At 37.4% G+C, this 17,296-nt stretch overlaps 2 protein-coding genes across 2 annotated transcripts; both read right to left on the minus strand.

The window, feature by feature from the left end:
- Window positions 1-24: 24 nt before the first annotated feature.
- On the minus strand, window positions 25-9,010 carry LOC113120498 (plasminogen-like). The gene is made up of 20 exons (XM_026290348.1): window positions 8,868-9,010; window positions 8,701-8,730; window positions 8,293-8,419; window positions 8,071-8,177; window positions 7,158-7,272; window positions 6,912-7,051; window positions 6,527-6,647; window positions 6,330-6,448; window positions 6,095-6,257; window positions 5,240-5,364; window positions 4,956-5,112; window positions 4,676-4,857; window positions 4,423-4,571; window positions 4,249-4,342; window positions 3,987-4,101; window positions 3,827-3,901; window positions 3,446-3,586; window positions 1,523-1,629; window positions 1,250-1,395; window positions 25-481 (listed from the first exon to the last, which is right to left on the minus strand). Exons 1-20 carry the CDS (start codon window positions 8,914-8,916, stop codon window positions 320-322), a joined length of 2,424 nt encoding a protein of 807 aa, XP_026146133.1. The 5' UTR covers window positions 8,917-9,010; the 3' UTR covers window positions 25-319.
- A 1,827-nt stretch (window positions 9,011-10,837) lies between these two features.
- LOC113120521 (hydroxycarboxylic acid receptor 2-like) lies at window positions 10,838-13,431 on the minus strand. Its single transcript, XM_026290390.1, has one exon. It carries the CDS (start codon window positions 12,477-12,479, stop codon window positions 11,505-11,507), a length of 975 nt encoding a protein of 324 aa, XP_026146175.1. The 5' UTR covers window positions 12,480-13,431; the 3' UTR covers window positions 10,838-11,504.
- Window positions 13,432-17,296: the final 3,865 nt, after the last annotated feature.

Consider the following 17,296-nt stretch of genomic DNA (forward strand, 5'->3'; position numbering starts at 1 on the left):
ACAACAAAATAAAGAGACTTTCTCTAAAGATGTTAACCGCCCCTTTAATGTAGGAAAACATTTTTTATATTAGATCTGATTACATTTTAAGGTCTTTGAAGTGTTCATAATAAAACATGATCATTTGGAATTGGCTCAAATCAGAAAACAAATCTGGATTGTGCATATAACTGTACAGACTAACAGTGGGCTGAACTTCTTAACCGGGTGTTACTTAACCTCAGAACAGCTTATGAATCAATAACATATTCATTATTATATTCTTAGTTATACACTTAGATTCCACACATCATTTGCTTATGTTTCGACTAATCCATTCTCAGTTTTCTTTTATGCTGCGTTCTATCCAGTCGACAAACTTGGAGACGCGGGTGTACACTCCAGGTTTCATGGCATTAGCACAGCCAAGGCCCCATGACGTCACTCCCTGAAGGACGAAGGTGTTCTGTGAGTAGCAGACGAGAGGCCCACCGCTGTCACCCTAAATGAGTGTGAGGAACAGGTCGCAATTTAGGATGTTATTCACTTAAGTTCTGTCAAATCTCATTTGTCAAAAATTATACAGTTTGAATAAATGATTGGAGTGTAATATTCTGTTTTTGGGGATTAAATCATTCTGTTAGATCAATGGCATCCCACACAAATAGCGCTCCTCACCAGGGTCGCCAGGTTTTCACAAAAAAACCCTTCCAGTTGCTAACTCAAAACTAGTTCAATCACGTTTCGAGTGGGAACCCCTGATAAAAATCACATTCCAGTGAGGTAAAATACACGTTTTTAAACGTGGTTTGCCCCTGGTAAAATTTGCATATTAGGGGATAAATATTACATTATTGTGGTCCCTTTAACCCACGGACATAAACAACCCTTGGCAACTCCTCGGGAAAACCATATTAGCATGCTGCTAAGCTAACGATTCTACACATGTGCACTAAATTCACAGCATATGCAAACATTTGGTTATATTTTGTATCGAATGTAACTATTTTGTACAAAATAAAACATAGGTTTTTTTTAAATGTATTCTGAGATTTTAAAATGTATTCTGAGCTTTAACCAGTGACAAATTTATGCAATTCCGCCTTGTAATTTGGCCAAGTTAGACACTTTTTAAGGCTACTTATGTTCGTATTCATGATTATGCAAGAAAAAAAAAAAAAAAATAGCTATCCAGGTAGGCAGCTCACTAGGACTTGGTTTTGAGCAAATTAAGTCACTGAATCAAGAAGAACCTAAATAGGTCCCTTACCTGACAACTGTCTGTTCCACCTTCTATGTTTCCTGCACACATCTCATGCTCCTTCACTCGGCCGTTCAAAAATGATGCACGGTTGCAGATTTTGTTCTCAATTACAGGGAAGCCAGTTTCTTTCAGGAAACCTTCTCCACCAGTTCCTAGGAGATAGAAAGGATTGAAGCTATGGAAATATTTTATTATAATAAATGTATTTTGTTAAAAATATATTTAAACAGTAAAGATACATAATCAGTTTAGCTGTATTAACTTATTAAAGTAACCTACCCTGTGTCTCACCCCAGCCTGTTACATAACATTCAGTATTGCTTGGCACAATGTAATCCTTTTCTGGTAGGCAAGCTGGCAATACCTTATCGTTTAATAATGCAGGCCTAAAATAATCAGATATAATCATGAGTTTGCAGTCTTAAAGGTACAATTTGTAAGACATTTGCAGTAAAATATCCAAAAACCACTAGGCTAGTATTAAATATTTTGTCCAGCTGATTACTAACAATATTTCTAATGTTTTCAACTACTTGTAAATCATGAAAAAATTCCCATTCTAAACTGTGACACGGGGCAGTGCAGTCGCCTGTCAATGACGTTAGTTACCCTTTGTTACCGCCTTTACTGACGTAGAAACCACATGACAACAGTGTCGTGGACAAATGCGGAAGTAGTGTCTAGCGTCCAGCAAACCACTAGCTTGCTTCCATAGTCTGATCGCGTCTTTGCATTGACTTTGTAATCTACTCATGCAAAACGTTGAACTCGCGTTTGAAAATTATGACATAAAACACAACATTTATAGAACTTTACCTCATCCATTAAATCCATGATTTATCTTTCCGTCTGATTGATGGCCATCAGCGTTTAGGTAGAAGAGAACAAATCCATCATTCCACGCTCCTCCTTACCCCTCTTTTACACCTTAAGCGTGAGCGGTGCACGAGCGCGCGAGCAGCGCGTCCACGCTACTACATCGTCACTGAAGCAGCATCGTCACTCTCGCGAGTATTCACACTGGAAGCGTATAAGTACAGCTGCACAGCAGTGGCTGCAAAGCGTGTTCGGCAGACAATATAACCATTTCAAACAACGGGTAAGTTCTTCCAACATTTTAGTTTCTATAATAATACACCCTACTTTCACCCAATACAAATAATTAAAAAGTTTAAATGGGTAAATACAAATTTGTTGTACTTCACTGTAATAATTGTTAAAACACTAGACATTGGCATTGTTGTTAAAACTCTTGACATGCTTATTCTGTGCATTTTGAGCACGTTTTGTGTTAAATCACATTTATTTTGTCCATCAAAAGTGTGCTTTTACTTTAATTGAGGGTGAGCAGCACAGCAAAAATAGACTGGACACCGAAACCCCCGCTAGTCTGCTGTTCACGCTTGGCTTCCTGCTCCCAGTGTGAATGCACTCAGTGATTAACGCAGGGGGGCATTTTGGCATCACATTGACAGCGAATAACTTTACATCTGAGGTGTTTAAAGACTCCATTTGTCCATCCTTTATTTCTAAAGAAACACGAAAATGTATAAATGGCTCCATTGCCTTGTATCTTACATTGTGGCCCTGTAGAAGCAGTTTTTGTAAAAATAGGCTAACAATTGCGTCATAACCTGCCACTCTCTGTCGCACAGTAGAGAAATTAAAGTCAAGGGAGAAGCCCATAGAGAGTCCATAGAAGCAACGGGACAAAATTGTTCAACAACATCTGCAAGATTCGGTGGGTGATTCAGATTTCTCTTGGCACAGCGATTAGAAGACTTACAAATGTCAGACAGGTTGCTCATGTGACATCTACGTCATCAAGCTCCGTTTGAGTCTGCGCAGTACGCTCGACCCCCAGGAAGTGCGTGCTTCTAATTGATTTTACTTGTCTCCTTTGAATCCAATGGGGGCACTGTGTCCATTTCTTTTACTGTCTATGCTCGCACGCCGCTTATGGTGTGAAAGAGGGGTTAGCATCATCAAACCACGCGATTGTTATTGTTTTTTAGTGCGCCCTCTCGTGGCAGGTCCTACAACCTGAACCTTTAATGTAATTCTAAGGCAAATTAGGTTGCTAAATTAGACTAGACTACAGTTTCAAAAGTCAGTACTGGGGAATATTCTAAAATATTACAGACTTAACTAGATTCACAGTGTGTTGTTTGATTTGCAATGGCAATGCAACAGGAGACTAACCTGTCCAACTTGAGAAGAGCAATGTCAGTTCCAGCTGGTCCCTTAATAATCTTAGAAACATCTCGATCTTGTTTTGATGCTTCATTTGCACGCTCTGTGTGGATACCAAGCATGATCTTGTAGGCAGATGGACTCTCAGACCTGCATAATGGTATGATCACATTTAACTGTATGAAGAACTCATTAAGAGTTTTTTTTTTTTTACATGCAGTGCATGGTTGTCAACTGCAGTTTAGAAGTCCACAGACAAACTCCAGTGGATTTCCAGAAGCAGAGCAAGAACCACTGCACTTTTGTACTTCTAAATATTGACAAAGTTCACTTTGTGCATGATATTAACCTTTTATTTACCTTTTTGCGCCTTCAAAAAAAGTCACTTACCTCTCTAGGCAGTGAGCTGCAGTTAGGACCCACTGGGCATCAATTAGCGTTCCACCACAGAAATGAATTTTGCTTCTAGTATGGCAGAAAATGATTGATAATAAGTACAATATAATTTCTGCCTAGTAGAGGGGTAGAGAAAGGCAGCTTATTTGTGTACCTGGTCCTAAGACTGATCTGCCATGGCCATGAGTGTGCTTTGGAAATACATCCCCCAACAATCCTCCCAAAGCACCGTTTGGGTTTTACTGCTGGTTGTCCACATTTCATGCCATCTGGTATAAAAGTAATATGCATGTCATGTTTTTTTTTACATAGCAAGAATTTTTGTATTTAAGCCCCAGTAACAGCAATTAGCATCCAGGAATTTATTTTGCCTTTGGAGTCAAATATTTCCAAATGGAATATCAAGAATTGGTTACCGCAGTCTGGGATCTGACAGTAATCCCACTTCTTATTTCGATCTGTTGTATAGCACCAAGGTCCATTCACATCACTGTCTGGGTTTCTGCATTGCTAACGGAGTAGCCAAGTAAAAACTGTGTTAAAATGTAGTCATCACCCTCAAAAATTTCTAAAATTCTTCATAGTCTTACATTCGACTCTAGACCCTTGTCTGGGTGGCTTTCAGGGGTAAAACTGGCATGTTGATGGGGGGTCATAGAACTCCATGCTTGGCAGGTGACTCCCGTTATAGTAGTGGATGTGGGACCCCGGTAACTTGCTCCATTTCCAACCTTGCAATCTTGCAAAAAGAATCAAATCTCACTGTAAGTCACACTCTCCCTTAGACAGTACCAGGGCACATTTGACCTTTGATATAATCTGTTAGCTTGTAGATGGATAAACCTGTTTCCTGAGAAATGTCTGTTGGGACAAGTTTAGTTGGTTTGATAGGGGGTTCTTTTGTGCTGAGCTTGCTGTCACACCGCTCAATGTTGCAGTACTCCCAACGAACTGAGGGATCTGTGGTGTAACACCAAGGGGCTCGGTCACCATCTGGGTTTCTGCACAGGTTCCGTCTCAGATCTCTGCATAATGGGCAAAATCATGACATCAGCCAGAGGAGAAATTAGTGGAGCTAAGGCTGTAACTGTTCAAGATAATGGAATTCAGTATAGTGTCTTACGCTTTTGGGAAACTCTGAGGTGTTTTGGAATGTCGATGAGGTTCCATGGATGTCCAGAACTGACATTTCTTTCCACTGACTGTCTCTGACATGGCACCGCGGTAAGAGGTTCCATCACCTTCATAACATTCCTCACCCACAGGGATCACAGGCTCCTCTGCAAATCACATATTTAGATTACAGTAAATGGCTCCTTTACCGGTTCTTATGAAAAGAATGAAGAAAAGACACCAAAATCTACATTTAATGAGATATGGTTTTGTAACGGCTCCTTCAACACAGACCAGGTCTAGGCTGATCTCCACAACTAGGTACACTGCAGTACTCCCATCGGGTCTCAGGATCTGTGGTGTAACACCATGGACTTCTTTCATTATCAGGGTTTCTGCAGTAGTTCTTATCAAGGCCTCTAGGATGGAAACAAATTTTTGTTTAATTCGGGGGCAAGATTCACTAGTTCACGCTTACATATAATTAGCTGAGGTATGGTATGCGTATTTGGCGTGCTGTCCGGGGAAGGGCTCCGAGCTCGGGAATGGCCCGAACCTAGAGTACCCCCCCTTCCCCGTATATTATAAAGTGAACTTGATGTGAGGAGATGGGGTGGAGGAGGGATGCTGATAAACCGTCAATGGATAGAGGTAAGTCAGCGATATTTATACTATGGGATTGATTACTTGATTGTACTGATACTGACGCGCTCCTCCCGAATCTTCATTGATAATTACATCAAATGTAACCGTTTTACCCTGAAGGAGCCTGTATCTTTGGTTCTTCAACTGTTTCAAACCCTGCTCTTAAAGGGTCTTGTCCTGAAGAGTTTAGCTCAAAGATGCTTGCCTGGATGTTTCTAGTAATCCTGAAGACTGATAAACTGGTTAAGGCTAAGATGGGGGTGGGAGCTTAACTCTGCAGGACAGTGGCCTTTCGGGAGCAGAAATTGACGCTCCTGTTTTAGTTCAAGTGAGCCTTGTCCTGCAGAATTCAGTTCTGACCCTGCTCCAACAGCTGCCTGTAGTTTTCAAGTAATCCAGAACACCTTGATTAGTTACTTGGCACAAAGGTGGTCCTCCACGTGTAGGGTTTAAAACCTTAAACAAAACCTCAATGCCCCTCAAAGCCACCATGTTGATGCTTACTTGCATGGGTAGTTCTCTGAAGTTCTAGCATGCTTGTGGGGAATTTGGGATGACCATTCCTGGCAAGTTTTTCCTGATATTGTCACCGCAATGGTACCCCTGTAAGAGCTACCTTCTCCACTTGCACAGGTAAGCTCTGGTACAATTGTGGGTGGTTCAGTTGCTACAAGACAACAATGACCAGTTAATGATGAACTAATCTCTTATGTTTCAGGTTGTCAAGAACATTGCTTACTGCATCGAGGAATGTTGCAAGCTTCCCAGCGTTTAGATGGACTAGTGGTAAAACACCAGGGTTTGGGCTCTCCATCTGGGTTCCTGCAATAGTTCTCTTCCAAGTACTTATCAGGAAGGCTACAAAAGACAGACCACAGTCAAAGTATGCACAAAATAGACCACATCCCATTTGTGCTATAAAGTATAATGTCTCACGCTGAAGGGATGTAACCATGGTTCTGGGGTTTCTGAGAGTCCCAGCGCTGGCATGTAAATCCACTAGCAGTGGTGGAGATCTTGCCTCTGTAGTTTTCTCCACTGCACTGCATGCATTCCTCTGCAAATATTTAAGAGCAGATTCAAGGCTTAATCCCAAATTTTGCTTTGTACTTCCCTTGTGAGTGAGTGTTGCTCTAAATGAAAGTGAGCAACTACATCACTTATCCACCAAGTTGTTAGTGAAAGGACATTTAAAGAAATAATTTTCTAGTTTATGATTGCATTTTTCTGGGTAGCAGGCTTGTTAGAAAAACTTTTACATAAGATTTGCCCTTCAGTATGATATCCCACCACTATTTAGCAGTTTGTTCAGTAAATTTACCTGTGCAGTCTTGGATATCGCAGTTCTCCCATCTTTTCCCTGGATCTGTGGTATAGCACCAGGGACCCCCTTGATCTCCATCCGGGTTTCGGCAAAAGTTTGACTCCAAGTCAGCTTTTGGATGTGTCTTTGGTGTTATGCTATGGAAAGTTACATTAATTAGCTGACCACTTAATTTTTGTATTTCCTATAGATGTTTTTTGTTTTATTGCATTATGAATGAAAAAGTCAAATTGAGAGATATACTTTGGCACATGGGGGAAAATTCCCTCCCATCGCTGACACGTTTTTCCTGATTTTGTCTTGGATTTTGTACCTCTGTAGTCCATGCCAATACCATTCACGCATTCCAGTAAGTACTCTGTAAGAGGGATTCAGTGCATTCATTACAACATATTGAAACCACTTTCATTGTGTTTTAAGTATATAGTATGCTCATTTCATTTACTAATGACATTCATATATAATATATGTTTGTATGATAGTGTAGCAGTTTTCTTATTGGTAGCTGCTGTACATTATTATGACCCGCTAGGGCAGTGGTTCTCAAAAGGTTTGTTGTCTGACACAAAAACAGATGATCTGTATCTTCCTGTATCTTTTTATGTCAATATCAGAGTGAAAATACTCAGAATTTTGGCCCAAAGTTTCATCTTCCATATAAAATTCCATTATAATTCTACCTATTTTTATTTTTGTTGTGTTACTCTAGTTAGATGGACTTATGAAGTTTGACAATATCAATAAATCTGTTGGATCACTACAGGATTTTAAATGTAAAATTTGGGTCCTGAAGCACCAGTTGAAAACCACTGATCTACAGAATGTTTAAGACAACATAAAAATTTCATTGTCTAACCTAAACAGTACTTGATTCATTTGTACTTAAAAAAAAAGCAACCCCCACTGGATGATAGATTTTTAGATAATCCTCTTCACTTTGTTTGCTTACATGGACCAAACTACACTTTGATAAATGTGGATTATATATTAACTCAGGTTGAGTTAGCATTTCAAGTTTCTTAAAATTCGTAATGTACTTAAAGCTGATTTAAAAGATAGTAATGCATGCTGAAATTATTTTAGGGGGAACTTCATAACATCATCTTCACCTTCAAATCTGTAAAGTAATAAAATATGTTGGACTATAATATCTTACCCTTTTTCTCATAGAGGGCAGCACTCATTCTTCGCAGTATTTGATCAGTTTTTGAATTGGCAGGTAATGTTACACAATCCTGATCTTTTTCGATGTATAAAAAGGACCTGCAAAGCACATATATACAAATGTATTATCATTATACATTGGAATAAAGCCTCACTTGTAGAGTCTAGTACAGCTAAATATGTTTTGAGAGTTTTGTTATGGTCTGACTTGGACCTGCATGTAAAAGAAGTCTCTTTGTTGCACTTGATGGCACAATCCTCCACTGTTTTTGCAGTGTATTGACTCTTAGGTAATTTCACTATCCAGGCCCCATCTGTTTTTATATATGCTTCCAAAACATCTGCAGAATGAGAAAAGATGGGGGAAAAGATAAACTGAGTTTCAAGTCACAAACACGATATATTAGAATTGATGAACTAAGACTCAGGTTCTGTGAACCGTGCTACTAAATCTACCTAAACCGATAAGGCCAAAACATTTTAAACTAGGGCCCATGTGAGCCCCTACCAAACTATATTACAGAATATTTCTAAAATATAAACATTTCAAACTAGATCAACAGGACTCTAGTAATGAAAGCATAAACTGTCAACACATTTGCAGAAGAGCAGATCTTCTTACCTGTGCTTTCACTGTGGCACCTGAGGAAATCTGAAGGGAACATGATCATATCAATTATTCACAAAATAAAAATTAATTATAGGTCTTATTTGGTTCATTTCATTATCTATAGCATAGAAGAAATGGTCTTAGAATTAAGCGCTATGAATAAATATCTGTTGGCTTACCTGTAAAAAGGAAGAGACAAACTAAAAGAACTGCTTTGTGAACCTCCATGTCTGAGAATTGACAGGCAGGGACTTTGAGAGGTTTTCAATCTTTAAAGCATATCAGTACAACAAACACCACAGGGCCGTCACTCATCAGTCAATCATTGTCCTAACAAGGACATGGACCAGGTCAAGATGTGTTTGTCGATCAGTGTGTTGTTTGAACCCACTATTACTCTTTCTGATCACATGATTTATCAGATCTGGACTTTTTATTTGATCATCATTACTGTTTGTACTTGGCATTAAGTTTGTTGGTACTAAAAATGCATTAGAAAATAATGATATATTTGTTTATTTGGAACCCCATCCACTATTCTTCCTGGGGTCCAACAAGTAAAAAACAAAATTACATTAATACATAAAAAAAGCCAATACAGTAAACACACAAACCCAAAATACATTCAGAACATCAAATTTTACTGTATACTGTGCCATTAAATATTTCTTTAATGATTTTTTAAACCTCATTTTACTTATTAAAAACCTTTAATGACTGATGGCAAAGTCATTAAAGTTGTTATTATTATTATTTTATTTTTTTAGATATAGAGAAAAAAGTCTTTAATTAATAGGCCACTGATTAAACAAAGAAACTGCTCATTCTTGGGACCCGGAAAACTCAATACAGCATTTAAAATAATACAGTTAATTCTGTATAAATTCAATCCTTTTTAAAAGTATATTCCACAAATCAAGTTAATTATCAACTGAGAAAACAGGAGCCGTCCTGTGCTAACTTGAAACACAAACAGAAGAGCCTAATTTTGCAATTGTGAACACTGAGCCAAGCAACTATGGGGGAAGAACTAGTGCAATCAAGATTTGAGCTCAAGGGAAAATTGAGCAATTGACACCAACGTTAGTCTCAGCCTCAGACTAAGGGACCGTTGGCTAAACGTTTGATGCATATGGGACAAAAAAGTGGAAACCTATCAGGAGTGTTGAAGTCGTCATCGGATCGGTTGGTTCTTTAACGTTCCGTCTGGAAGCAAAGATGCTGTGGTGCCAAACCCCCTCATGAAACAAAAAAGCTGTAGTGTTTACCGCTGTGATGACGAACGCTTTAAGTGGACTACACCAACATAAGCAAATAGTGAAATAGGACAACACACTAGTTAAGCTTGTTTTATAAAAATCTATCCCCATTCAGGAAAATAACAGAACACAATCAAGATTTTCAAGTAATCGGTTGTCTTGATACCAAATTTATATGGTGTTGTTATTATTTTGTAAGTTATTTATTAGTGTTATGGTAATGGTACTGTATTTTGTATACCTTTTATATTTAATTTACAATATTATTTTATTATTATTTATTTATTTTTAATTTATATAATTCTTTTTTTTTTGACAAATTTAGCCAAAAATACTCTTCTGACAAATTTGGAATTTAAATGTTTTTATCAAATTTTTGCCCATCAGCTTTTTTGTGGTTCCATAAAGAACTTTTAACATCTGAAGAAGCTTTCTGTTTCTCAAAAGGTTCTTTGTGGCGAAAGAAGTTTCTTCAGTTTATAAAAAGGTAAGAAAGAGATTTTTTTGTAAAGAACCTTTGACTAAATGGTTCTTTGTGAAACCAAAAATGTTTTTTATGTTTTTTATTTTTCAATTCTTAAATGTTACTTACAAGGAGATAAGCAAATGTGCATTACTCTTTTTGAGTTTTACCCATCACAACACAGTGCATTTTGCACTGTATGGTAAATGGACCACTCTTTTTCTTCATTACATAACTTTGTCTTTCAGGTCAGATTTTATTGCATGCATTCTTAGCGCACTGGCAAGTCCAGACACCTCCTGAGCTTTTCAGAAACTGTTTGCTGGGAATGTAGATGCCTTAAAGATAGGCTCATCCAAAGCTATATATTCTGGTGCGATTGAGAATGAGTCAGAGATTCTGGCAACTAATAACACCAATGGTAAGAATGAAGATGTTGTTTATCTTTATGCTCTTAAGAAAAAAAAAGTATTTTTACAATAGTGTGGAAATAACATTCTATTTTTACCATATTCAAATCATAATTATACATGCAAAAAAGAAAAAAGGAAAACATTAAATTGTACACATTTCATCCTCTGTGTCTGACAGAGAAATTTTCTAAATCATACATTTCCAGCTTCCAGACAAATCATGAGTCACATCAGAAAGTCCAATATAAGCAAGACACATATTGAATTAAAAAATGAATTGACATGCATTCAGTGTGACATGCTTCTTCATCTAAAACTACTTTTAAAAGCACATAGCTAATTGTTTTGACATTTTTATGCATTGGACTGTTTGTACATCTGTCACACCGCAGGGCCATTTAAAATAAACTAGAATGCAGAAAACAAATGTGCGTTATAATGGTCACAGTGCCTAAAAGCATACATTTCTGCAATTTATACATTCCTAAAAAATTGTAACATAAAATCCAGACTCTTATTTTTTTTTAAACACATTTTAAAAACAAATAAACCTTAGACATGATACTCAATGTGACGACTACCCATTTACTGTTCAAAATGTTTTAGAAAAAAATGCAATTGCAAGAAACTGACTGAAATTCTCCCAACATCCTTTTCAAAGCATATTCTTTTTTACTTGGATCAGTCATCTGCAGTATCTTCTGAACTTTCTGGTTTCTCCTTCTCCAGCAGGAAGGGAAGATACATTGATATATACAGCTTCTTAAATTTACTGCTGCTGAGGCAGTACAGGATCGGATCCAGCAGACAGTTCAGATAAGAGAGACAAAGAAGCCCGTCAAACAGTTTAACAACAGTAACTTTTTCCTCTTTCATCACAAGTCCACTGATCTTTAGTTGCACTGCTCTTGTAAAGGCATATGGCAAGAAGCAGACAGCAAAGACGAAAACCACTGAAGTGACGAGGAACATCGCTCTCCAGAGTTTAGTCTTGTCGCCCACTGACTTCTGTTGGAGTCTTTTGATAATCCGTATGGAGCAGTACACAAGAACAAAAAAGGGGATGAAAATCTGAGTAAAAAACACAATTTCCCTCAATATAACAATGGCGGTCAGTTTCTCATCTTTTTCACTGCTGTTGCATCTGATAAAACTTTGACACATGGCCGGAATGGTCAAAATTCCCAGCAGCACCCAGATGAATACAGAAATCTGAGGCGATCGTTTCAAAATACTACGAACTTTCCTCCTCCCAGGATGGACCACGCTATAATATCGATAAATGGAGATGATCGTCAGGAAGGCAATGCTGGCTCCTCGGTTGATAAACTGCAGAAAGAGCTGTACTTTGCACACTACTTTCTGTTCACTGCATTGCTGAAAGTTGTATGCCTTTACGGGCAATCCAATCAGCAACAAAATGTCAGCCAGGACCAGATTGAACAGGAAAATGTCAATGGTCTTAGATTTCCAGAACTTGAGCTTGAAGATGAAGAGATGGATAACTGTAATGTTCAGCAGGAAACCCAAGATAAACTGCACCACTACCACAGAAGAGTAGAAAATGTACAGCACTCGATTTTGGTCAACGTTCTCCTGACAGTCTTTGTCGATGGTGTCCGGTGTTGGCACCATGGTGGAGTTCATATTCTCCATATTTTGATTCCTGGGTCCAAAGCGATTTCTAATGTAAGTAGACGACACAGCTGTGAACGTCTGTTCTGCCAAAGCAGAGCATTTTAAAGCTGCTCAGACCTGAAGGCAAAGCAACTCCTCTTCCTAACATTCAAGTCTCTACCTGGTGAGGAGCTACAATAAACGCCTGGTGTCACGAACTGCTGTGAAAAAGACAAGAAAGGGCTTCATTTAAGACGACTAATGTTTAAGTCTTTTATAGAGCACTCAGTGAGCGTCACTTATAATGGACAATGGACAAAGCTAATGCGAACTTCAAAAAAGCATCTAAAGACATACATTTATGTGTATTTGCAAAGCTCATATAAGATGAGAGCAGAGCATATTCTGGCAGTACAATAATGTGTTTGTTGACTGTACTGTGCAAGTTATAACAAAGCCCACGAAAAAATGTAATGTTAGTGATCTTCTGTCTTAAACTCCTTAGTTTGTATATTAGGACTATTTAATGGATTGTTCAGACACGCCTGAGTAGACTGAAGGGTTTTTGTGAAGAAAATGAGCTGAGGGGCAAATATTGCCCTTTAGGAAAAGGGCATGACATGTTTAAAAGATTTGCCATGCCTCCCATTTCCATAACAAGCTGATTTTTACATCTCAAAACAGACCAAGCTATTATCCAACATGAGATTCAGGTATGAGCAATATTCAAAAAGTAACTTGTATACAGTTTGTGTGTTCTAAGCAATATCCTCACTATTTTCCAGAGTAATGCACAAATCAGAGGAGCAGGGACTAGGAAATTCCTTTGTAAATGAAAATTTGATAATTTTGAAGGGTAAGGACTGCTTACAAAAACTCCAGAGGAGATGGTCTGTTAGTCCACAAATGAAGCTGTCAGCAGACGATACGTCCCACTGAATCTCATCAGAAAGAGATACCAAAAAGTCTTGAGGAATTATGGTAAAACCAATGGAAGCAGGCCCAAGTGGATTTGCTCTGGCACAAAGGAAAGAAAGTGTTGGCTTTAAAAAAAAAAAAGACCACTTTGTCAAAATCTCTAAGATAAATCATACAATTTACCATTTACACTGCCAGAGGGGTGATCTGTCTAAAGAAATCAATCCCAACTCACCCGCCGTTACCTCATTACCTCATCACTCTTCTACTGCTACGTCCAGTTCTTCGAGCTTTAGCAGCGATTCTGAATTTAAAAGCTTAGAAGGATCTATGAAAAACGGAAAGGGGGACCGACAGTGACTTTAGACAACCTTCTGCTTCTAAGCTCCTCACAGTGGAGTTCCCAAAAGTCAAAGTTACTTTAGAAGACACCACTCATGGCAAGGGACAAGAGCAACCAGATACTCCAATCAGGTTTTGCAAAAAGATTATGATTTTACAATATAATATTATTACTCTAGCCCTCAATCTTATGTTTCTATCCCTGAATTCACATATTCATGAATTTGACAAGGGAAGAGATGGGAGGGCATGGTTTTAATTGTGAGGATGGCTGCAGACCTTTGTTCTGGCTTAAGAAAGAACTTAATGAATCAGCAAGACATTTTAGACAAGTTTACATCATGTGTAAGAATCCCCTTTATTTCTCACATACAGTACATTTCTGGTTCCTCAAAGATCCTTTCACTAAATAGTTCTAATGTGACCATTTTAAGTATCTTTTTCCATTTTAAAGAACTTTTTGTGCAATGGAAATGTGTAATTTTCTTCATGGAACCACTGATGGCATTGATTATTTTGTACCGTCTTATCATTACATGGTTTCAATAGTAAACACATGCAAGAATACTTATGTTTAAATATTTGTGCATGTAGAATCTGAGACTGCAGATCTCATCTCTGAAGCAGCAGTTGATGGAGAGGGAGTCTCACTGGCCACAGGCCCACAGTCTCCTCCAGAGCCTTGGAAGAAGCCCTCACCTGAGAAAACCAGAAGCTTTACAGCAGGCTCAGTGTGAACAAGAGATCCCACCAGAGTGCCTGTTCCTTTGCTCTTCAGTCTGGATCATACAGCATAGTTAGAGCAAATTCAAACCAGTATTTTTCCACTAATAATATCTAAACCTATATGGAACATATATATAAGTGGTAGAGCATTGTGCTATAAAGCACAAGGTTAAGGGTTCGATTCCCCGGGAACACATGATAGGTAAAAATTGATAGCCTGAATGCACTGTAAGTCGCTTTGGATAAAAGCGTCTGCTAAATGCATCAATTTAATTTTATATATATATATGTATATGTATATATATATATATATATATATATATATATATATATATATATATATATATATATATATATATAATACACATCACATGTCATGTGATCACATTCCGCAATGGAACGGAGAAAGAGATCAGTGTTGACAAGTCAGTCACTGTCATGTTAAACACACACGTGTATTACGAGTGAATAAAAGAAAGTGTCTTATCAAGTGTGTTCCCACAGTTATTGGTGAATTGCAACATTCAAAATTCTCAAATTTTGTGGTCATCCACCTGAACACTACCATGTTTCTACAGGCCCAAATCTTTTGGTTTTTGTCTCATGATGCGTCACACATTTTTCAGATCATTCTTTTGTGTTCTTGAAATAAGACCTAAAATCAGGGTTATTACAGTTTTTATTTAATTGTATATTTTGGTTTCCAGTTTCATTATGGTTAAAAAGTTATTTAGACTAAATAATTTTTCTTTCTTTCACTTCTTTTTCAGCAGCTATTCCAAAGCACCACAAATAGTGTTGCATTGTTTTTGCCAGGCAGTTTTTTTTCAATTTTAAATGATTTTTGGTTTTTGATTGTTTGAATTTAATATTTCTTATTGAGATGTTTCATTTCAATTAGCACATGTTTTGTATCTCTTTTTAGAACTGACTGTTCATAGGCCTCAATGATCTGAAATTATGCTTGGAATATTGGTGGATAATCTTAGCAATCTTGACAAAAAAGCTGGTGAATAAGCTCAAATCAGTGCAGCCTATGATCGATCGGTTCCAAAAAAAAAACAAAAAACAAAAACAAAGCCTGTGCTAATTGAAAGAAAAAATGTTGATAGAAAGATTGAATACAGTATTAGGTGAAATGAGAAATATATAAGGGCAGGAAGTTTTAATCAGAAACACCATAAGTGAAACAAGATAAGGGAAATCCTCCCAAAACATACAAAAATTGTAAATACAAAAAATATTATAATAAATAAATACCCATGTGTGAGCAAAGTTAGTAAGTCAAAGTGCATCAAGTCAAAAAGACTTAAACACAACATGAGGGTTAAATTAACAATTAAAATGTTTTAAATATCTCAGTTAACAATTTAACTTCTTTACATTTAGATTTAATACTATAATGATGCTCGAACAACACTCAATTTATCCATCTGGGTTGGAGGTTGTGCAGGAACAATGCTCTTCAAGAACAATGAAGGCCTCTTATAATGGACAAAAAATTAACTTCTGAAAACCATTTTCATGTTAATTATTTGTTGTTTTTCATATTGGAAAAGAATTTAGTAACTATTCTTATGCATTTTTAACTGACCACATACTGAAGAACAGAAAATACTTTTTGAGTTTCAAGTGCTGTTTTGTTCTTTATTAATTTGTCATTGAAACTGTATGACAATCAGATGAACTAAGCCTGTTTATTTGTACATGTACTGTCAGCAGGCGTCTTGTTTTGTTAAGAGTTCCCCTCAGCATGAACACATCTGATAAAGGCGAAGACTTCTGACTCTCTGAACTAGTGCTGACATTGTGCTACATTGCAACATTCCTGAAAATAGTAAGAGAGAGAGCTGGTAACGTCGTTGGGAACATTTCAGGGAAACAGTTATTTTTATAGAGTCAGTTAAACTGTCTTCTTAATGTAATTTTTAGTCTTTATTTATAAGTAGCCATCCATTATTATAAAAAACAAAAACATAATTTGCATCAGTTATGACTAAGAAGTCAAAAGTGTTATATGATGTCTCATTCTTTTCTGATTGGGTCACAATATTATTCTGGCTTATATGGTTATCTGGCTCGGCTCGGTGTTCATCTTCAGTTCTCTCTTCACAGCAGTTCAGTCAGTGTACTGTTTGAGTGCATGAATTACTCCGGGATATTGGTTTGTTTGAACTCAGATGGAGTGTCAGCCACATTTAAAAAGTTAACAGTTTAAGTCATTTGTGGATTAATGAGTATTAGAGATGCGAACCATTTAAACGATTCAGTTCGATTTGGTGAACTGGTTCAAAAAGATCTGGTTACATCAAGTGATTCGTTCGAGAACCGGATATGACAAACGGCTTTGTTTTGAACTCACTCACAACAGACATGGAAGAGAAGACAATGCTGAATAAATTCATAGTTTTTGCTATTTTTGGACCAAAATGTATATTCGATGCTTCAAAAAATTCTAACTGACCCTCTGATGTCGCATGGACTACTTAGATGATGTTTTTCTTACCTTTCTGGACATGGACAGTAGACCGTACACACAGCATCAATGGAGGGACTGAGAGCTCTCGGACTAAATCTAAAATATCTTAAACTGTGTTCCGAAGATTAACGGAGGTCTTACGGAGGTCTTACGGGTTTGGAACAACATAATAACATAATGGTGAGTTATTAATTACATAATTTTCTTTTTTGGGTGAACTGTCCCTTTAAAGGGTTAGTTCACCCAAAAATGAAAATTATGTCATTAATGACTCGCCCTCATGTTGTGCCAAACCCATAAGCATCATCATCATCATCATCGCAGCGCAGATGTTCAGACCCGAATATAGAGAACAAGAGGAAAACACTGCCACCCACGGAGATCAAAATAA

This window comes from Carassius auratus, chromosome 20 (assembly GCF_003368295.1).
Source record: "Carassius auratus strain Wakin chromosome 20, ASM336829v1, whole genome shotgun sequence".
In the NCBI taxonomy this organism is placed as follows: Eukaryota; Metazoa; Chordata; class Actinopteri; order Cypriniformes; family Cyprinidae; genus Carassius; species Carassius auratus.

Coding starts and splice junctions, on each gene's coding strand:
- LOC113120498 (XM_026290348.1), bottom strand. CDS start 8,916: ATGGAGGTTCACAAAGCAGTTCTTTTAGTTTGTCTCTTCCTTTTTACA. Junction 6,449..6,526: donor CATGGTTACATCCCTTCAGC/GTGAGACATTAT, acceptor TGTCTTTTGTAG/CCTTCCTGATAAGTACTTGG. Junction 5,365..6,094: donor TCAGAGAACTACCCATGCAA/GTAAGCATCAAC, acceptor TTTCCATCCTAG/AGGCCTTGATAAGAACTACT.
- LOC113120521 (XM_026290390.1), bottom strand. CDS start 12,479: ATGGAGAATATGAACTCCACCATGGTGCCAACACCGGACACCATCGAC.